Source organism: Pan troglodytes, chromosome 14, assembly GCF_028858775.2.
Source record: "Pan troglodytes isolate AG18354 chromosome 14, NHGRI_mPanTro3-v2.0_pri, whole genome shotgun sequence".
Taxonomy (NCBI): Eukaryota; Metazoa; Chordata; class Mammalia; order Primates; family Hominidae; genus Pan; species Pan troglodytes.
The window spans coordinates 45,131,287-45,153,685 of NC_072412.2; the positions used below are offsets into that span (position 1 = coordinate 45,131,287).

General features: G+C 45.3%; 1 protein-coding gene across 1 annotated transcript in view; it reads left to right on the plus strand.

The window, feature by feature from the left end:
* The window catches only part of SIAH3 (siah E3 ubiquitin protein ligase family member 3), a 78,928-nt gene extending 56,816 nt beyond the window's left edge, over positions 1-22,112 (plus strand). The window contains exon 2 of the mRNA XM_522672.9: positions 11,078-22,112. Within this exon, the coding sequence (XP_522672.3) occupies positions 11,078-11,752 (675 nt within the window). The 3' untranslated portion in view covers positions 11,753-22,112. The remainder of the gene's footprint in view (positions 1-11,077) is intronic.
* The last annotated feature ends 287 nt before the right edge of the window (positions 22,113-22,399 follow it).

Here is a 22,399-nt window from a genome sequence, read left to right on the forward strand (position 1 = left end):
GAATAAATAAATTAGCTATATTTAAAAGGAAGATTTTTAAAGATGAGCTCTCATTCTAAACAACTACTGGTTATCTATGGAAAGATCAAAATAAGTTTTTTTTAAAAAGGAGAGATAAAATGAAATATAATGACTAATCTTAGAAACTTACTTGGCAAGATTTAAAAAAAAAAAAAGGTCCTAGTGAGAATTGCTAGAAGGCCTTAAGGGAGACGTGGAAGGTCATTAGTGTTTTTATGATTTAATCTTATTCATACATGATCCTAGAAATTATGGAGAGTGCATTTCCTTAGCTTACACCTCAGTCAGCTAGATGTGTGTATTAGTTCATTCTCTCGCTGCTAATAAAGACACACCTGAGACTGGGTAATTTATAAAGAAAAAGAGGCTTAATGGACTCAGTTTCACATGACTGGGGAGGCCTCACAATCAAGGCAGAAGTGAAGGAGGAGCAAAGGCACGTCTTACATGTTGGCAGGCAAGAGAGTGTGTGGAGGGGAACTGCGCTTTATAAAACCATCAGCTCTCATAAGACTTATTCGCTATCAAAAGAATAGCACAGGAAAAACCCGTCCCCATGATTCAGTTACCTCCCACCAGGTCCCTCCCACAATACATGGGGATTATGGGAGCTACAATTCAAGATGAGATGTGGGTGGGGACACAGCCAAATCACATCACTGTGCAATAATGATGATGATGATAATGATAATAACATCTACCACTTATGCCTTCTTGCTCTGGACTAAGCACTATACAACGTCCTTTGTATCTCTGGTATTAGCACATGAGTATGGAGTTGATAATCATCCTGGGAAGGACCTATAGGCTACATCCATGTGTGTGTAGACTCAGTGTTTCCTGATAGTGAGGCCATTCCCAGTCTACAGTGCCTGTAGTCCCAGCTACTCAGGAGGCTGAGGCAGGAGAATCACTTGAACCCAGGAGGTGGAGGTTGCAGTGAGCCAAGATCACACCACTGTACTCCAGCCTGGGTGACAGAGTAAGACTCCATCACAAAAAAAAAAAAAAAAGTATCAGGAGAGCCACACAGCTTCTGAAGGTGCTAGGGAAGAATTCCTCCTTGCTTCTTCCAGTTCCAGTGGGTCCAGGTGTTCCTTGGCTTGCAGCCACATCACTCCAATCTCTACCTCCATCTTCACATGGCCTTCTCCTCTGCATCCGTGTCTTCTCCTCATATGTCTTTTCTAAGAACACTGTCCTTGGATTTAGGGCCCAGCTGGACAATACAGAATGATCTCATCTCAAGGTCTTTAACTTAGTTAAATCTACAAAGACAATTTTCGCAAGTAAGATCACATTCACAGGTTCTGGGGATTAGGATGTGAACACATCTTTTGGGGGCAGTCTTCTAACCTATCATAACTAGTTAGAAGGCTATTGTGTAGCCCAGAGAGGCAATGAGGGTGACTGCTGTCAGATGAAGAGAAGTGGTTGATTTGTGTTAGGGTAACAGGTCAATGGGGAGGAGTCATTTATTCATCCTCTCCCCACATACTTCCTGGGTACCTACCATGTTCCAATCACTGTGCTGACACTTCGGATACAGTGGGGAAGAAATACAGTACTCACCCACCTGGAGCCTTTGTTGTGGTCTAGCAGGAAGACTAGATGTTGAATAAGTTTGTTGCATGTTATAAGGGAGCATGCAACATACAGACCTGTCCTAGTTAGAATAAGGAACCCCTGAAGGATGAACACAACTTAATCTGGGGATAGAGAACAGAGGAGGCAGAGAGTACTGTGGAGTTCCTGGTCATGACGTTTTTGAAGAACTCAGAGAAACAAGGATGGCATGTGGCCTGGAGGCATCAGATTGTCTCAGGCCACCCAGGACACACCTCTGCCCATTTGTAACCTCCTAACACATCTGCTTCTGCAGTTTGCATTTGCATGTGTAACCATTTCCAGCAACCTGCCTCCTCTCAAAGGTTATGGCACTGACTCCAGCCACAACAATGTGAACAACACTGTTGCTCACAATCTGAGGTTATCCAAGGTGGCGGGACAATCTCTGGACATGGTGTCCAGTCACTGCTGTGGTTCTAAAGTCATCCTAAAGAAAGGCTCATAGTTAATGTGGCTTTGGGTAATTAAAAAGGTTAATCTTTAAACTGTTCACTCAGGCCCCAGGTTTCACTTGCCAATTACGGATATGAAAGTCTAACTACACAAAAAGTTGCCTTGAAGAAAAAGTCTTTCATCTACAAGATTGATTAGACTCATTAGCACACTCAAAACCCCGCAGATGAAAAGCAGAGCCAAAGAATAGAGACAGGGCAGCATTCCTATATGTGGTTTGACTACAAGTCTGCCTCCAAGATTTGCAAGACAGGAGGCAAAAGTACACATGGTGGTCCACATACTGTCTATATAAATACTCAAAAAGAAAAAAACAAGGTATGAGACTCTCAAAATACATTCTGTCCTCCTACCTTAATAATTATACCTTCATGGCCAGACACGGTGGCTCGTGCCTATAATCATAGCACTTTGGGAGGCCAAGGCTGGCAGATCACTTGAGGCCAGTAGTTCGAGACCAGCCTGGCCAACATGGTGAAATCCTGTCTCTACTAAAAATACAAAACTTAGCAGGGCATGATAGCACCTGTCTGTAATCCCAGCTACTTGGGAGGCTGAGGCAGGAGAATTGCATGAACCCAGGAGGCGAAGGTTGCAATGAGCCAAGATTACGCCATTGCACTCCAGCCTGGGGGATGAGAGTGAAACTCCATCTCAAAAAAAAAAAAAAAAAAAAAATTTATACCTTCATAATGAGTCGCATGGTGGCAGCTCCCAGGTAGCAACCTGTCTCACTTTCTTCCTAACCCAGCTTCATCCTGGGCTTTGATGAGTCTCTTACAAAGGCACGCGAACACCCGAACCCACACATTCAAGCTCTGCTTATACCCCTACCCTTGAAATAGTCACCCATTGGCCATACCTCACATCTAATGGTCTGCCTTCCAGAAGATGGATCCCAGAAAGAGCATGGGCTGCAGGAAGCTGACTTAGAGACACTGGGTAGGGAATTCCAGCATCCCACTTATGCAGAATGTGGTCTAGAGGGTGGGCTCTGGGGTTCTGTGTGGGTACAACCCTTTAGCTCCTCATCTCATGGGTAGGGACAGCTGGAGGAGCTATGGTAATCTTTGATTGGGTTAAAGTTACCTCCTGGTGATTGTTAACAGAAAACGGATAAGGAAGTGAGAAGGCATCCAGCCTTTTTAGCTCAGGGGTCCTGCCAAGGTGCAGGAGGGGAACATTGGCCTAGAGCAATCTGGGTGGTGGCCAGATTGATTTGCTGAGTTAACCCAGCAGACTGTCCTTCCCAAATTGGGAGAAGCAATTCATTACTGAAAAAGAGAATGCCTGAAGCATCAAGTAATCTCAGTAAAAAGCAAAAGCAAAGCAAGTACCTCTCTGGCAGGAGAAATTTCTTCTTCAAAGCTTTTATCATACTTCTCACATTGGCAGCTGGGCACGTGTCAGTACCCTCCTCTTGGTCAGGGTCAAATGCGGCTACTGTGTTCCATCACTGTTGGGTTCTGGGTGAGAAGCTGCCAGGGCACCTTCCTGAGGAGCTCACAGCCATGGACACTTGGCCACACACACACACACCATATTTCTATAGCACCTGAGATGGAAGGGTAGAGGACAGAGCCTCTGACTAAAGACAAACAGCCTTTCCATTGATATGGTCCAAAACAGGGATCTGTTTATGACTCATTCGTTCATTCATTCATTCAAGCAGCATATATTAAAAATAATGGCAAAGACCACAATTACTTTTGCACTAACCCAACATTTATTGAGAGTCTACTACATGTCAGACACAGCAAGTCCATCACTGCACTAAACACTGGGCAAACTTAACACAACCTCTGCCCTCAATGACTTCCAACCTAGTTGAGGAGAAAAGGCTACCAATTAGTGATTTTCTTTTTTTCTTTTTTTTTTTCTTTGAGACAGGGTCTCACTCCATGCTCAGGCTGGAGTGCAGTGGCATGATCTCAGCTCACTGCAGCCTCAACCTTCTGGGCTAACCTGATCCGCCCACCTCAGTCTCTGAGTAGCTGGGACCACAGCTGCCTGGCTAATTTTTGTATTTTTTGTAGAGACGAGGTCATGTTGCTCAGGCTGATCTCAAATTCCTGGGCTCAAGTGATCCGCCCATCTCAGCCTCCCAAAGTGCTAGGACTACAGACATGAGCCTCTGCACCTGGCCATAACGAGTGATTTTTTTTCAACGCAAGTTGAAATAAGTAGTGAATTGTGCAGACAGATCTTAACTGCTGCTTAACTACTTCACAAGTCAGATAGGGAGGCAGCATTCCTGTCTTACGGCAGCTGATTGTCTCAGACAATGCCAGGTGGGACAGTGGCTGGCACACCTGAATGGTATAAAGGACAGAACCAGTGTGATCTTCATATTGGAAGCTGTTACTTCCAATATGCATCGATCTGTGCTATGAGTATATGGCAAGCATACATTGCATGTTGGGCACTGTACTAGCAGTAAGGACACACGAACAATTAGTCCCTGTCCTGAAGGCACTCAGCAAGCAGGAAAATATTCATGGATAAATCAGCTAACGCTTGTCAGCCAAGGATAAGGATCTGGAAACTAAAGGGTCCTGGGATCTCTGAGATGTATTTTTTTTTCAGTGTCATCCACCTATTCCTTCCCATGTGGCTGGCAAATGTGTTTATAAGAAGACTGGCTTGGTCAGGAGGCTTTTGAGATCATAGGACCGGTGTCTACGAAGACATCTATATGGACCCTTTTCATTATTTTGCACCCATAGGTCTTGGTTTTAAACAGTTTTGTTCACAAAGTTGTCATCTTTTCAAAGTCACAGCCTATTAGCCTCTTTTCTAGCTAAACAATGGCATAGATAGGTCAAGACTCAAGGCTTCTGTGTGTACTAACCAATCTCTCCACGCTCAAGTTGCATAATTTTGATCACCAGTAAAGAAAATTTGTATGCAGTGGTATTTCAGAGGCAAGATTCCAATACAGTTAAGAAGTGGCATCAGAGCACCAGAAGTCCTGACTTAGCAGCTGGACACAAGGATATTTAGGGAACCAGCTTTCAAGACCCATTCATAAAGTGAGAAATCTCTCTGCACTATTTTAACTAATCTTTACAGCTCGAAAACCACTCATTTCCTCAACTAGAGCCCATTTCTAGCATCTATTATGCTGATTAACAAACTACTAATTTCACCAACCAAAACATCTGTGGAAGTGCTAACTAGCAGCATCTGACGTGAATCTGAAATATGGGTACTAATTGAGGCCATTGTAGTCATTATCTCAGGTACAGACTTTTCCAATACAATGTTAGGTGATTACCTTGATGTTTGAATTCCTGATTCAGGAATTGACAGGCCCTAGAGTATAGTTTAAAAATACATATGTTTAGGCCGGGTGTGGTGGCTTATGCCTGTAATCCCAACATTTTGTGAAGTTGAGGCGGGCAGATCACTTGAAGTCAGGACTTCAAGAGCAGCCCGGCCAACATGGTGAAACCCCATCCCTACTAAAAATACAAAAATTAGCCAGGTATGGTAGCAGGCGCCTGTAGTCCCAGCTACTCAGGAAACTGAGACAGGAGAATCACTTGAACCTAGGAGGTGGAGGTTGCAGTGAGCCGAGATCACATCGCTGCATTCCAGCCTGGGTGACAGAGTGAGACTCTGTCTCAAAATATAGATAGATAGATAGATAAATAGATGATAGATACATAGATAGATTTATATCACATTCTGTGTACTAAAGTATTTTAAAGGAAATTGCAGACATGCTCATACTGTCCACATGAAGATCTCATCCATCTACGTAGCAAGAGCTGAATCTGATATGGAGGAGAAGGAGCATAAGATACATTTTCTAATTAAGATGTTCCTATCCCAGGTGGTAAAAGCCTTACTGTTGTTTTCTCTCTTGGCTTATTTCTTACCTGTTTGGAAGCATCTAGAGTCCTTCTGAGTTTTGTGTGCAGGGCACAGTCCTGGAGCGGTCAGTTCTTCTCCCTTCCTAGCAGACCTGACTCCCAACTTGGCTCAGACCTAGACTTTACCTCATGTAAAGTACTCTGATGCCTGCCCAGAAATGTTACCCTACCCTCCACCCCAACCTGCTCATTCTCCCTTTGTGTGAAATGCATCGATAGCATTGCTGCCTTCCCCACTTCACCTAGGACTAAAAACTTCAGTTAATTAATATTCACAAATGAGGGCATGAGCAAACTCGAAGCAAGTGCCTGCCATGTAAAATTGGGTACAAAATCCTCTTTCAGCTAAAATGCATGGCAATGTTCCTGGAAGTAAGTGGAAAGGAAAAGCAATCCTCTAAGTGAGCTTGGTGACCACAGGGAGCAGAGGCCAGAGAAAGGGTCATGTGGTATTTCCAGAGGCAGGTTTCCCCTTCAGAAGCCAGGATTTGGAGGGCCATTACCAACCATGGGAGTGTGGCTGATCAAATTAAGGAATGTGTTTTTAAATTCAATTATACCCTCAGTGGAAATGGTCTCACTAATGCTTAGAGAAAGTATTATCCCCAGCCTATAAAGCTTAACATTGCTAAACCCAATTTTGCGCATTATTCTAAAGGTTAATTCAAGATCTCTCTTCCAAATGGGAAGTTAAACATAGCCAATGGAAGGAAGGCATCCACTGACTGACTGAGGGGTTTATCAGTCTGTAAGAGTTCATTGGGTTTAATCAGTGTAATCACTAATGTTGCATTAACAGTTTAGTGAAGGAAAGTAATTACTCACACATCCACTGTATTAGATGGGAAGATTGGAATTCATTTTCTGAAACGATTAGCGTTTTGCCAATTAAAAGAATCCCTTCTCCCTGCCAGCAGCCCTGTGACCTCACTCACCCAAGGATCATTTAAATGAAATATATTTTGCATCAGAAGATGGAGCAGGAAGAAATAAAAAATTAAGGTTGCGTTTATTCTGAGCACCATCCCAGGGCACAGCAAGTACACAGGTCTCAATGAGTGTATCACGTCCCACTCTATTTGCATAGTTATTCACTTCAGGCTCTTTGGATTATACCCTTGGCTGCTTTGTAACATGGCAGCAATTAAAAAACGAAAAGGCTAGTGGAAGATGAAGCCACAAGGAAGCATCGAGAGAGTCTAGGGGGAATGACCGTTGCTGGGGTCTGCTGTTTGGACAAGGGTTGGGTCTTGCTGCTGGCCCCATTCTGAGCACCAGCTTAGAGCAGGCTGTGCTGCTGGGCGTAGGGGGCATTGTGCTACCCACAGTAGCTCCCTAAAGCACATAGCTGGGTCTCTTGGATATTCCTGCTAATATCCACCGTGCACTGGGTGCCATCTCAGAGCCTCAGCTTGGCTTACAAGGCCTGGGTAATATGACCCAACATCTCCTCTCCATCTCCACCAGATTCCCTATCAGCCACTTGGAACTTCTTGTCACTTCTTGAACATCCATGTTCTTTCATACCCAGCTCCTTCAAACCTGCTCTTTTCCCTGTCGGCAGGCCCTTTGCCTGTTCTGCTAGAGAATTCACCCTTCTTCACGCTTCAATTAGTTTAAATGTCACCTCACACTGGCTAGAATAGCTACCTCCCCTACTTGGTGCTCTCAGAGCCCCTGGTGTACCCTGCATTTTTGCATTGCTTTCACACAATCATAGTGAGTTAGTGAGGCAGGATAGGAACAAGGAGCTTATTCTGTTCAGTATTCTCAGCCCCTTGCACATGATGGATGGTGTGTACGTGTATGCTGAATGGCTTAATGAACTACGGGCATCTTTCTCTCTCCCCCTGCCATAAGCCCCATCAAAACTTAGCCCAGGAGCCCCAGCCTGTTCAAATCAGCAGCATCACATAGGAGGAATGGAGATATTTGCATGCAGGTGCAAATATCTCCATTCACCCATCTTCACCCATCTGCCTGACCTAGCACCACTTTCAAAGGGAGCCATCTTTGCTGAGTGCACCTGCTGGACTCCCTTTGCTGGTAGGTTTCTGCTTGGGTTTCACCAATGGAAGGCACTGGCAGAGATTGGAGAGAGGAAGAGCCAGGTATTTCTTCTCACTCCCTCCCTACTACTTTGACCTCCCATCTCTGACATTAGCTGTACAGGTCAGCACAGAGAAGATGGAAAATGGATCTGGGGAAGAATATGGAGAAACTGGAAAGAATAGGGGAAAGCCCAGAGGTCATTTCTAAATGGGGATTTCAGGACATTCTATCTGTCCTCACAGGTCAGCACTGGGACTGGCGGCCCCAGGCCAAGTGTGAGGCTGGGTTCTCCAGGTTTTATGGTGGCCTGCGCTCAGCCCAGATTGCTGCTCGTGTGTGAAAATGAGTTGATCAGAATGGAGACAGGCAGGCACAGACTGCAGTGGAAGGCTGCCAAGTCTTCACGCAAAACCACATCTAAATGGAAATGCCCTCTCGAGGTAACACTTGATAAAGTTTGTAACGCCATTTTACAGGCATTCTCTCATTTGATCTCCTAACATGCCCTTGAGATAAATATTTTGCCAATGAGAGAACTGACTGAACACGTAAACAGTGAAACAGATTAGAGTCTTTCGACCTCCAGCCTGTGATCTTCCTAGTCTACGATCTGTCACCATTAACTGATCTGGGCCCCATTCCCAGCTGCAGCCCTTAGGAGCTGTGTGACTTGGGCAAGTGACTCAATCTCTCTGTGTCTCTGTTTCTTCATTTATAAGACAAACATAAAATGTTTCTCTCCTGATTGTTGTAAAGACTGGTAGAGAGGGGCCTTCTCAGAGACTGGAAGAGGGACACCATTTGGGTTTTTCATGAGAGCCCAAGACTGGGTCCTCTTGAGTATAGGAGAAGAAGTTGCCTGCCTACTGGCCCTGCAGACAGTGGGAAGGTCCATGGGACGGTCCTGACCCTGGCTGATGGAAGGTGTGGGCCCTGGGCTTCCTGCATGATCCTAGGAGAGGGGAGAAACCCCCCTGACCCGATCACTAAATGGTCCATGCCACCAGCAGGCAGGTGGGGACAAAGCCAGATTTTTATTTTTTAATAAGGAAATTGATCTTTTCTGTGAAAAATTAAATGAAATAATTATTTTAAAAATACCTCCTTTCCATAGCAGCTGACACTTAGTAGATGCTATATACTAGTTAGTTTCCTTCCCCATACTTAACACTGAGGGATAAGTCAGACTCATCACTAGCAGGATTTTGGAACACAGCTTGTTCCTTCATAGCTGAAGACACACTGTTCACCTTGGGGAAGGGGAACCAGGTGGGGTTGCAGGATGGAGGACAGCAGACTGCCCAGCAGCTACCATCCAGGGGCAGGACAGGCGCTACTGGAAGAGCCCCTGTAGATCACACTTCTGGGGGAAGAATGCGGAAACCAGCAGATGGAACTAACAACTGGAGAGGAGAGCTGATCTGGCCCCCACCTCCTCCAGGTCACCTCCATCACTCGGGTGACAATCCCAGTGCACCATGTGTGCACATGTATGTGTCATGAGCGTGTGTGTGTATGCATGCATGTGTATTGCGTGCATGACTGTGCATGTATGTATGTGTATGTGTGTCCTGAATGCCCTAAAGAAAGGAAGCTAGCTGGCTCACTATTAGCCACAGGAAGTCAGGGGAGACAGAAACTCTGGCAGCAACAGTGGCTGGTGACCTTCACCCCTGCCCTCTGTACTTTGGGAATGAACAGAAGCAGGGTGAGGAGGCAAGTGCCCAAAGGCATCTGAAGTCCAGAAAGCATTTGGAGAGCTAGGGCAGAAGGGACACTCCCTACCTGAGGACAGCCTAGGAAACGGCTGCAAGGTGAGCGACTCATGCCTGGAGCGCACTGCAGAGCTGCCACCTCCCCTGTGTGACCTAGACCATGCAGGCTAATTACGGAAAAGAAGGACTCAGGAAACGGAGGAGGGAGCTGAAGGCAGGCATCACTGGATGGGGGTGTGCTCCTGTGTTCAGGGTCAGGGGGCGTGAAGATGAATCCCAGTCTTTCACTTACCAGTTTTGCAGGCTCCATCACGTTATTACTGAAGCCTGTTTCTTCAACTGAAAAATATGAATCACAGTCTTCATGACACATGGAGGACCTTTGTCAAAACTGTAATTAATTATAAGTGTAGTAATGTCTGTGCCACCCACACCAAGAGACACAGTATCTATTGTGCTCACAGCTGTATCCCTGCAAGGGCCTGGCCACAGCAGATGCTCAATAAATGTTCACAGACACCTGATCAGAAGGCGTTCTCACAGCTGTTGGTGTTTTGGGGGGCACTTCTGGGCACACCACCATGAGGAACAGATGATGGGGAGATGCTCCAGGTGGAGGCTGCCTGGTGATGAGGCTCTGGGAAGCTGCCCTGGGGCAGAGAGCTAGAAATAGGGTAGATGTGTGCCTAGTGCGGCAAAGTCTCAGGAGTTACAGCGGGGACTCTCTCCTTAGGGACTGTAGTCCCACTGCACACGATCAGCTCTGCATCCCACCAGATGCCTTAGGACGCAGGAGAAGGGCACCCAAGACAGGACAATCCCTGACTACACTGGAAGGACAAATGGGCATTATGTAAATTTTGTTCTAAAATTAATAACTATGACAAAATAGAAAAAAAAATCTATTGACCTCCATTGCCTGCACAAAATTATCAACAATATCAAAAAAGCAAAAAAAAAAAAAAAACAAAAAAAAACCACACAAAAAAAACCAGCTGTCTTTGTTCTTTGTGATTGATGACCATCCTACTGCATGTTACTTGACGAGGAAATTGCCTATTTGCTTGTGTATCTTATTAAAGAACCACAAAGGCATAAATACTGCATTTTCTTGGACTGACTTTTCAGAATCTCAACACCCCCCACCCCAAGGCGCCCACTCTGTCCTTTGTGGGTTTGTTTGTTTGTTTGTTTGTTTTTTGTTAAGAAATGAACCTTTCTCAGCCTGCACTGGAGGATCTGCTTTTTAACACTTTGAACATCAGGGGAGTGGCGGCCTGGGAGAGATGGGCCTCATCCCCGCACTGACGTTCTTCTCTTTCCTTACAGTATGTGTCCAGTCGGCGCGCCGTCACTCAGAGCGCTCCAGAGCAAGGCAGCTTCCACCCTCACCATCTCTCCCACCACCACTGCCACCACCGCCACCACCACCACCTCCGCCACCACGCCCACCCCCACCACCTTCACCACCAGGAGGCGGGGCTGCATGCCACCCCGGTGACGCCCTGCCTGTGCATGTGTCCCTTGTTCTCCTGCCAGTGGGAAGGCCACCTGGAGGTGGTGGTGCCCCACCTGCGGCAGATCCATAGGGTTGACATCCTCCAGGGAGCTGAGATCGTCTTCCTGGCCACGGACATGCACCTCCCCGCGCCGGCTGATTGGATCATCATGCACTCCTGCCTTGGCCACCACTTTCTGTTGGTGCTGAGGAAACAGGAGAGGCATGAAGGGCACCCCCAGTTCTTTGCCACCATGATGCTGATTGGGACCCCCACCCAGGCCGACTGCTTCACCTATCGCCTGGAGCTCAACAGAAACCATCGGCGCCTCAAGTGGGAGGCCACGCCCCGGTCTGTTCTTGAGTGCGTGGACTCGGTGATTACCGACGGGGACTGCCTCGTCCTCAACACCTCGCTGGCACAGCTCTTCTCTGACAACGGCAGCCTTGCCATTGGGATTGCCATCACCGCGACAGAGGTCCTCCCTTCACAAGCTGAAATGTGAGGCCAGGAGCCACGGATGCTCCCCACACAGCCTCCCTAGGAAATGCCTGGGACCTCCCAATGCCAGGACTCCAGACTCCTTTTTATTCTTCTCCTTTCTTTCTTTCTTTCTTTCTTTTTTTAATTATTATTATTTTTTTGTCTCAGGTACTTTGTGGGATTTAGTTTTTGTCTGCCATGGGCATTATATTATGTAAACATCCTGTAATTTAAGATCTTGGTGTGATGTTTGTCCTGCCTTGTTGGTGTTGTTTTATAGAATGTTTGTAAGATTTAATCAGAATAGTTTTTTCCTGTCACCTCCAAGTCCTTTCTTCGCTGGTTTTGAAAGGATCAAAACACCATCAAGCAGACTGTTGGGGTTGAAAGGAGGCTTAGTGTGAGAATCATTTCTTGTTTCTCTTTTCAGTCTATTTCAGAGCAAGCTAAATCTGAACGTGTGCAGTCGGCAGGTTGGGGAAGGGGCCCAGCTCAGAGATGGATCACATTTCAGACCATCCAGACATGACTCTGACACCTTCCCAGGAACCTCAAGGTCAAAGCTGAGCTAGCCGGGCATGAGGAGATCGTGTCTCCACCGCAGGGCTGGGGACTGGGCTAGAGGTGTCATTGTGTGCTGAGTGCTCAGGTTGATGCTGGGGCTCAGGAGAGTAGTCAGAGGCCCACCTTCCTGTGACGGGCTCTTGTCACCTTGTTCCCAGGCTGTGCCGTCTTCTCCTGCTCTGGAATCAAAGTCCTCAGATTTTTGGTGCTTTCTTAAAAACCCCTTTGCCCTCTGTTGAGCAAGTAGTAGAAAAGAATAGGCAAGATGGGGGTTGGGGATGAAAAGCAACAGGAAAAAGAGAAGATAAAATTAATCTCCCATCTCTGAGAGGGCACTCCCTCCTCAGAGAGTTTTATTATCAAGTTATAAAATCCATCGTTCCTCCCTAGGGTGCAGTCCTTTCATATCATGCAAAAAGCAGAACCAGGACTCATCATCAAATGCAAAGAACTCAGAGGGTGGCACCCAGGATCTCTGACCTGGCGGGCTGGTCATCACTTACAAACCTGGGAGGCTCTCTTCCCTTTCCTCACTTTCTAAAATGCTCCTACCGTCCCATTCAGCACGTAGACGTGACCACGGCTCAAGTATGTATTCAGCACCTGTTGCAGTGTGAATGACACAGTGACAGAAATCCATATTTCCTCTGCGCAGGCTGCTTTCTCTTATTTGGTTGTCAGAACAATTCATCAACATCTTCTTGTAGAAGTCTCTCGTGTATTTGAAGAAAGTCAGCATGTTTAGTCAACTTTGTCTTTTCTGTTCTAAGTTGGACACCTGTAAGCCTTCCCAGCAGGACCTCTTCTAGCTCCTTTTTATCGCATTTGTTCCCCCCTCTGGCTGCTCTCCAGACACTGCAGAAGTCAGGCACCCCATCCCCAGCACATTCCCATGACAGCCAAATGGGCCTTTGGCCAACCAGCCATTACTCTCCGTGCCCTGTTCCTGCACCTCACCCCCTCGGCTGGGTCCTGGCAGGCGTCCAAGTGACTACTTAGTCTCAGGCAGGTTGCCCTGGCTGGCCATCTGCAATTTTTTCTCCACCAAAAATAACTGATCCTGAAACACAACACCCTTCCCCCAACAACAGGGTTAATTCTCCAGCCACTTTTGCTGACAACTTACACCCCCACGCACCAGAAGGGAGGTGCCAGTCGATACAAGATTTAATAACAGAGGCTGCTCTGGTCACACAGTAATCGCTGGGCCCCTGGGGCTGAGACTACATTCCATCAGAGCCCTGAGAGGGGCAAAAAACATTGCCACAGATGGAGGCACACGTCAGATGCTGCAGTCGCAAGAAAGGATTGGGGCCTGTGCATTCTTTGAGCTCTCAGATGCCCTGCCAGGGCACCAACCACCCTCCTCCAATCACACAGATGCCCAAGAACACCTGAGGCTGGTCCGTCTGTGCGTGGAAAGACTGGCTGTCTTCCTCCTCACTGCATCCCCAATCCCCTTCCCAGAACCTAAGACCCCCTTGGCTGTAAGTCTTATGCCTTTAGAAGCCACAGGTCCTCTCCTGGTTTTTGAGACTCAACCACTTTGAAAGCATTTGTGTAGCATCACAGGTGCTCCAGATCAACAAACAAAACCTCACTAAGAATATAACTAACATTCACAGGGCCTTAGGGCTCCTGCAGACATCACCTTTGCCTTCTGGTTGTGCCAAGTTACCTGAGCCACACTGGGAATGACTTCAGGTTATTTTCACTGCACACAAGACTGTATTATGAATAAGTGATCCCAGATGGGAGCTTATATTTTGGTTCCTAGAAAGCTTTAGGACAAAGCATGGGAAATGTATTATTATCTTCCATCTGTGGTGCTCCCCAAAAGGCCTCTCCATATCCATATGTGAAGAACTGGAGAAGAAGGAGCAAACTAACAACCAAGAATTGGGAATAGGAAATGGTACCAGCAGTTTGTATTTGAGCTTCACAGTTCCTGAAGGGCTCTTTGATTTGAGTCTCAGGTTAATCCTCATTAGTATCCTCAACATACTAACAGAATAGAGGTTCTAAGACATGAAGTGATCTTTTCAAGGTCACACATCAAGTGGTTAGATCACAACCAAAACCCAGATCAACTGACTGCAAACTTGGTGTTCTTGAAGTAAGACTGATCCGAAATATTCAGCAGTCTTGCCAGCTTACCAGTGGACTGAGGACCTGAGAATCAACTGAGTCTTTGTCCTGGGATAGTTGAGGGAGCCGGGAGAGAAAGACTGGAGTAGATTTGCTTTTAGAAGCATCTCTGCTTTAAGAACTAGGCCAGGGATGGTGGCTCACGTCCATAATCCCAGGACTTTGGGAGGCCAAGGAAGGAGGATTGCTTGAGCTCAGGAGTTTGAGACCAGCCTGGGCAATATAGCGAGACTTCATTTCTACAAAAAAAAAAAAAAAAATCAGCTGGGCATGGTGACACAAGCCTATAGTCTTAACTACTCTGGAGGCCAAGGCAGGGGGATGGCTTGAGCCCAGGAGGTTGAGGTCACAGTGAGCTGTGATTGCACCACTTGTAACTCCAGCCTGGGCAACAGAGTGAGACCCTATCTCTTTAGAAAAAAAAAAAGCACTAGTCCACCTGGAAGCAGGGGGCCCAGGAAGTGGGTGGGCTGCATATGGAGGCTTCAGTGCGCCAGGCCCTTTCTGAATCCCTTTGCCCACACCCAGGTTTCTCACCTTAGAGTCCCAGGAGTCCCTGCACAGAATGCTGGGATCTGGTTGCCTCATTCACACCAAGGTGCTAGAGATAATGACTCACTCTCTAAGGAGTAATTGCCTTTTAAAAGAAGGCCTAGAGAGACAGCACACTTAACAGTGAAAAATGAGTTACCAGTATCTGAACTTCAGGCATCTGCCAGAGGTTTTTTTCAGAAGGTGTGGAGAGAGGAGCATTCCTCCCCTTGAGGCTGAGCCTACATACATGGTTGACGCCGAAATGGAGGTCAGGCCACACGAAGATTGTCTTTAACAATTGGTATCTGCATGAATCTGTACCTGGTAAACCCCATCACTAGCTGTGGCTACTCTGGACATTTTAGGAATAGATCAGCATAGTAATCATAATAGTACTCATGGCTACCACTTATTGAGGCTTTTCTATATGATCCAGTAGGCTGCGTACTTTGAATATAGTAGATCATGTAATCCCCATAACAACCTTAGCAAGCGGGTGCTCTTTATTGTACTCATGTTATGGGTGGGAAACGTAAGCTAAGAGAATTTAGCCAACTTGCTTAAGATCACCCAGCTAGCAAATGGCAGAGCTGGGCCTGGGGCCGGGCACGTATGGCTTCTGACCAACAGCAACCATGTCATTTCTATGAACACATGGACCCAAGGCTCAGAAGGACCGAGTCATGAAGTGTGAATGGCATAGAGGCCTTTTAGTGCTTTCATACTCAATATGGCCTTTTAGCTCCCCTTTTTCTCCCTCTTTTTTCAACCCAAGACCTAGTGGAGTACTAGAGCTGCTTGTATTCTGGTTGTTAATCTTTCAGGAATTTTGCAAGCTGATTGTTAATTAAGTACAGTCAGTATTAAAAATGATATACATTTACAATTAAATAAATTATATTTAAAGCAAAGATCAAAAGTACTTAAAACTCATCACTTCCTAATTATTTCACTACTCTTTTTATTCTCTATGCTCCTGGGGTTATTTATATCTATCACATCTGTATGATGAACATACTATATAATAATGTGCTGCACTGCATCTTCCAGCTCCACATTTAGTGACGTCATGGTGATTGCTTGAAATTAGCCATGGTGGAAGTATTCACACCATGGAAATTAGCAAATGCTACTAGACAGGGATTTTTCTCCCTAGAAAGCCAGTTGTTAAGCACTTAACAGTACAATCATCCCTCAGTATCCTTGGGGGATTGGTTCCAGGAATCTCGTGGACACCAAAATCTGAAGATGCTCAAGTCCCTTATATAAAACGGCGTAGTATTTGCATATAACCTACACAATCCTCCCATATACTTTAAATCATCTCTAGAGTACTTATAATACCTAATACAATGTAAATGCTATGTCAATAGTTTTTATACTGCATTATTTCTTATTGTTGTATTATTTCTTTTTTTTTTCCTGAATATTTTTGATTCACAGTTGGTGGAATCCACAGTGTGGAACATGTGGATACAGAGGGTTGACTTAATACCACTGCCTAGACATTACTGATGAGCACAGCAGGGTGGGAGAGGGGACTTTGGAAGGAGAAGCAAGGCCCTGGAAGGCCATACTGACAAGGGCATAAATGACAGCCAAGCCAGCGGAACAGCAAATTGTTGGGGAAACACGAACTCTTCTGGAGAAGAGAGTCTGAGGCTTAAGCAGCTTCAAGAGCATTTTCTGCCAAAGAGCACCCTCTGCTTTCCCCCCGGACACTTCCCTATTGCTATGAGTGTGGAAAGTTCTATTTGGTGGCTTTCATGGAAAAATTGGGCTCTGCAAACTCAGCCTATTGGCTATCCCAATCCAAAAAGCAAAACCAGCTCTATAAAGCTCAAATTTCCTGTTACTTGTTCTTACAGGTCACCCTCCCTACCTCTTTCTTACATGCTGGCCAAAACCTAAGGAAATGTTTTACTTCGAAATTAGAAATTGGAAATATCTACCATTCAAGAGACACAGCAAGCAGTGGTGTCAAACACCACATAAGATGCATTATCACAAAAGTGGGACCCCCGTAAAGCATGAAGCTGAGGGACAGAAAACATAATGAGCCAAGGAATGTCACATGAAGAACAGGGCCCGGGGCCTTACTTTCCTACTTGGCTACCTCAGTTTTTTGCAACCCAGTAAGGACCCTGTTCACAATCCATAGCCTACCCAGACCAATACTCTTTCTAAATCTGGGGCACAGTTTCCACTAGGACAAGAGTCACTGGAAACTTCCAGCTAAGTCCATTGAAGCAGGCAGAATCTTCAAGGTCAATAGTGCATCAGTTACTCTGATCCCAGTGGTTTCAGTGGAAGGGATGGAAGAAGTGAGGGTTGCTGAAGTTTCTACTTGGATGCATTTCTAAGGGAAAGGGGAAGGGATCATGGGTGGGACCCCAAAGAGTTAGACTTTGATTGAGGTTCAGCTGCAAATAGCATCATGAGTGGCGTCTCCTAGTCAGATTGTTAAATTTCAGATTTTTTTGTTCATAAGATTTTCTTCAGGAATTGGTGAGTTCCCCATTGTGTTCACTCGGAAAATAGCCAGCTGAAGAAAAACTTCACTGAAAAGAAATCCAAGAGATCTAGTGTAGATAAACATTAATTTCCCCCCAAATCAGGTCATCACATGAACTACCTGGGTTAGAATTTGTCTTTTCCAATATTTTCTGAAAGTATTTCACCTTGGCTACTATACTATAAATACTGCTCAACCTTTTTCAGTCGTTTTTTTTTTTAGGGTATTGAGATAAGAAAGAGAAAGGAAATTGAGAAGCATTTTACTTGCCCTGAATTAATGTATATATAATTTTCTATGCTGTCTTATAATGTTAAAGACAATAACTTGAACAAACTCAAACTGCTACTTCATCTCTGCCCTCTCATAGAAAATGTCATTAAATTGCATTTGATATTGTTTCCTTCGACCCTTTGGAGTTGTTTCTGTGGCAGGTTCCTTTTCCTTCCACAGGCTACTGTGCAGCATGAAGGAATAGAAATGAAATGCTAAGAGGGAAAGTGCAATTATCAGGAAGTTGCCAGCTGCCACATTTGACTTATGCTTCATTATCTTCCTCCCCTGTTCTTTTCTGCCTCCATTTTAAAGTCATAATTGAATGTAAAGAAGAAAGTGCTACCAGAGGTGAATTGAAGCCCTGGCAACTAACTTGCCCCCGGAACTATTCCAGCATACGGTGCTGCCCTGAGATGAGACACCAAAGCCTCTCACTGGATTGTAAAGAAAGAGACAGGGCTTCCCTCCCGCTCCAAGCACCCCAGTGTCCCTTATCTTTGCTCTCCCCTGCCTCTGCCTGACAACGCTGCCCCTGAAATTTACTTCTGGGCCTATCAGATCAGTTGTCAAGGCAGCCTTCATGGTTTAATTCTTTAATTTCAGGCCACTGTTAGTTACTGGCAAGATCAGGATTGAGCAGAGTTCTAATCCTATTGCCTGTCAATTCACTTTAACCTCAATCTTCTTCCCTGCCTCCTTACTCCCAAGACCTCTTTCCTGCTCTCACAAAGGCTTATAGCAAATGCCCTGAATTGATCTGAGTGATCAAAACTGACCGCATGGCCAGCATGAATATTCATGAGGCAACACACTATTCAGGCCAAGTCCTTTCTTGGGACCATTCTGCACCCCAGTAGTGTCTTAGATATGCACCTCTTTCCGCAAAATACACTCAAAGACCTGCACCATGGTTACTGAGTGCTGGAGAGAGAGATTTGCCTGAAAGAAGGGAGAAAGTGGCCCTCCCGAAACTAACCAGGGGAAGAGAAATCCAGCCCAACTCCAACCCTGGGATCCAGGGTTTTGGTTCCCAAATGTCAGTGTGCTTGAGAATTACTTGGAAAACTTGATTTCTAAGCCCCAGAACTGGAGATTCTGACTCAGGAGGTCTGAGTGGAGGCCAGCATTCTGATTTTTAATAGTCTCCCTTGAGAGATTCTGCTGGGGGTGTTTGGCTGAACTTTAGGTTCTTAAATTTAGAGCCAGGCGTCTGGTGAGACAAGTGGCCACAAGGAACAAAGAAGCAGGTAAAGTCACCTGAAGAAGAGAGCTGGTGCTTCTGCAAGAGAGAGGAAGGCAGGAAAGTGACTGGAAATGGCCACAGTTACATTCTGATGGAGAAGCAAGAAAATCTTAAATAGAGTCCAGAGAAGATAGTAGAGTAGTATTAGGTAGGAGGTCCCTGTCAACCAGTGCTAGAGGGAACACTAGACTTCTGTCATTTGGACATAGGAGGGAAAAGCAGAGGGGACAGAGGAGCAAGAGGAGGTTGTCCTGGCAGATCCAGACACAGGACCTCATCAGCATGACAGACGGACTGGAGCTGGCTGTGAGGCCAATGTGGTGCAGTCTCACTGCTGAGTGTCACACAGTCACGGTCCCCACAGCTTGGTGCTGATGAGGTGGCTGTGTAAATCTTCCTGTGAGTACAAAAGGGGCTCATTCTATAAATCCCTGCCTGGTTGGGATGGTAATTCATATTTAAATCTCTGCCCCCAGCCTTGACAGGGAGTTACCTAGCAAATCCCTGGGGAGGCATTTATTCATCCTGCAAATCTCCCCTGGCCGCCTGAGCAGGGGGCCACCATTTCAGGGCCCTCCAAGGGGAGTGTGAATTATCAGACCTCTCTCTGGCAGCTCAGAGCTAAGCCCCACGTAAGCCTTGCCTACAGGGTGAGGGAGAAGGAAATCCCTGAACTAGTTCCTTATTAGCCTAGAGGTAGACAAGATAGACTCTGTGCACTCTCTGCAAGGGGGCCAATGGGAAAAGTATATATTAAGTATCAAAGTTGGGGGCTTTGATTACCACCCATTTAGGAAGTAACTGAATCTTCCATTCCCTCTGCCTCTTCCTTGATTCCAAATCAACTTCCATGAGTACACAGGAGGTGGACATTTCTTGATTTTTAGATCTGACTTTGCAAACAACTCTGGGAATTACCGATTTAAAAAATAAAACACAAACAGAAAAGCAATCACCCCAAAACATTGAAATGCTTCCAGGCCATTCCAAGGTGAGCTCACCACCCACCTCATGGTCCTGCAAACAGTGACAAAATCTAGGCCAATCAGCAAAACTCAAGGAAGTTCTCCTGAAAGGCTGTATTTCCTAAACATCCAGCTCTGCACCTTCACCAACCAGGAAAGGTGCTCTATTGAAAAAAAGAATAAAAAACCCATGATCATAGACAGGCGCGATGGCTCACACCTGTAATCTCAGCCCTTTGGGAAGCCGAAGCAGGCAGATAACCTGAGGTCAGGAGTTCAAGACCAGCCTGGCCAACATGGTGAAATCCCGTCTCTACTAAAAATACAAAAATTAGCTGGACATGGAGGCTAAGGCAGGAGAATCACTTGAACCTTGGAGGCAGAGGTTGCTGTGAGCCGAGATCGTGCCACTGTACTCCAGCCTGGGTGATAGGGCGAGGCTCCGTCTCAAAACAACCAACCAACCAACCAACAAACAAACAAACAAACAAAAAACCCATGATCACAGGAGAGAGTTTAGAGAAGTGGCCAGATCGGAGGATGAGGCACAGTTGAGGAATGGGCTTTAGAGGAAAGAGGGCAGAGAATAAGCTTCCTTGGTAAAATAAAGGACACCTAGTTAAATTTAAATTTTAGATAAACAACGACAACAACAAAACTTAGTGTAAATATAGCCCATTAAATATTTGGGACATATTTATACTAAAAAAGCATTCAATATTTATCTGGAATTCAAATTTAACTGGGCGTCCTCTATTTTTATTTGTGGAATCTGGCCAACCTAGGAGAAAAAATGTCCACAAAATGCATTGGTTTCATTGTGGGCACTGCTGGCTATCTGAAGCAAGCAAGCAGAAGGGAAAGCTCCCCCTGCCTTGCCAACTCTGCCCCTAACCTGGGGAGCTAAGTGTGTGGCCAATTACCTCTAGCCACAAGGCTGAAATGCTATAAGCCTGTTTTCTGTATGGACACTGTTGAGGTGGAAATTGACTCTGAATCTTAACAAGGCCAAGATAGCTTTAGATCCCAGAGTCTCGGATAACACGGGCACATGCACAGAGGGAAGCCATGGCAATTTAGAAAGTAGTTCCAAGTCTTTGTGCACCATTAAGAAGAGAATTTCAGGAAAGGATGTATCCTTGAGCAACAAAACATTACTGAATGCCTACTGGATGTTGGGCTTGCTGGAGGATCCAAAGGAAACAGAAGATTGGTCCCTTCCCTAAAGGAGTTTCTCAGTGCACTTTAGGAAACAAAACAAATGCATTTATACCTGCAGCAAGCAACTATCAAGTGGTCCATTAGTTCCTGAGCAGCAGCCTAGTAGCAGTGGTTGGGTTGGTTTGCACAATTCCATAGATTAGGCCAATAAGCAGAAAATGAGCCCAAATGTATTTAGACAGCTTATTGATATAGCATCAGAAACATTTTGGTGCAGGTTCCTGGAGCCCCAGTTCCAACAAGACAACACAACAAGGACTGGGTGCTGCCTATACATGCAGTGGATGGGCATTACAGCACAAAAACCCTGAGACTATGAAAGTAACCCTGATCTTATATGGGGCTGCAAGCAACCCTGCCATCTTCTGCTGTGCAGAAAGAAACTATTTTTATTACCCTGGAATATAAGCAAATCTCTCTGAGGAGGGAATACTTCTATCTTTACTATTCTCAGATAAATAAATTTGCTCCACAGTGAATCACTGTTTCCATGCTTATATAAATATTCCTGAAAAGATAGTTCTGGAGCAATTGATTATTCATGCCTAGACATGTAGAAACATGAGATTCATGGACAATTGTCTCCCAACAGCAATACACAGCCTTATATAATGAAGAGTTAATTAAATGATTAAGATTTTAACTGATGTGGTTTGAGAAGGAGCTTGATGGCAGTTATTATGGTTAAAGAATGCTTTATCAAGGAAGAACTTGAGGTTGTCCCTGAAGACCTTGTAAATAATGTCCAATATTACCAGCTCATTTTATCCACTAAAACAGGGATCAGCAACTGTTTTCTGTAAAGGGCCAGATAATAAATATTTTAGGTTTTGCAGACTATATAGCCTCTATCACAACTATTCAACTCTGCTATTATACTGTGAAAGAAGCCATAGACAATATGTAAATGAATGAACGTGGCTGTGTTCCAATAAAACTTTATTTACAAAAACTGGCATAATCTGGATTTGTCCCATGGGCTATGGTTTGTCAACTCTGCATTAGAACATACAACAATTAACGTTCAAAGAGATGCAACAGGATAATCAATTGTGGGAGATGGTAGAAGGAATTTATTCAAGAGGAAGAAGGTTGGATGGAAAAGCACTGAATAACAAAAAAAGTAATAGAGAAAATACCTTGATGAGGTTATTCCTAGGGTTCTTTTTCACTCTGAAATTCCCTAAATGTTTAAGGATTGGG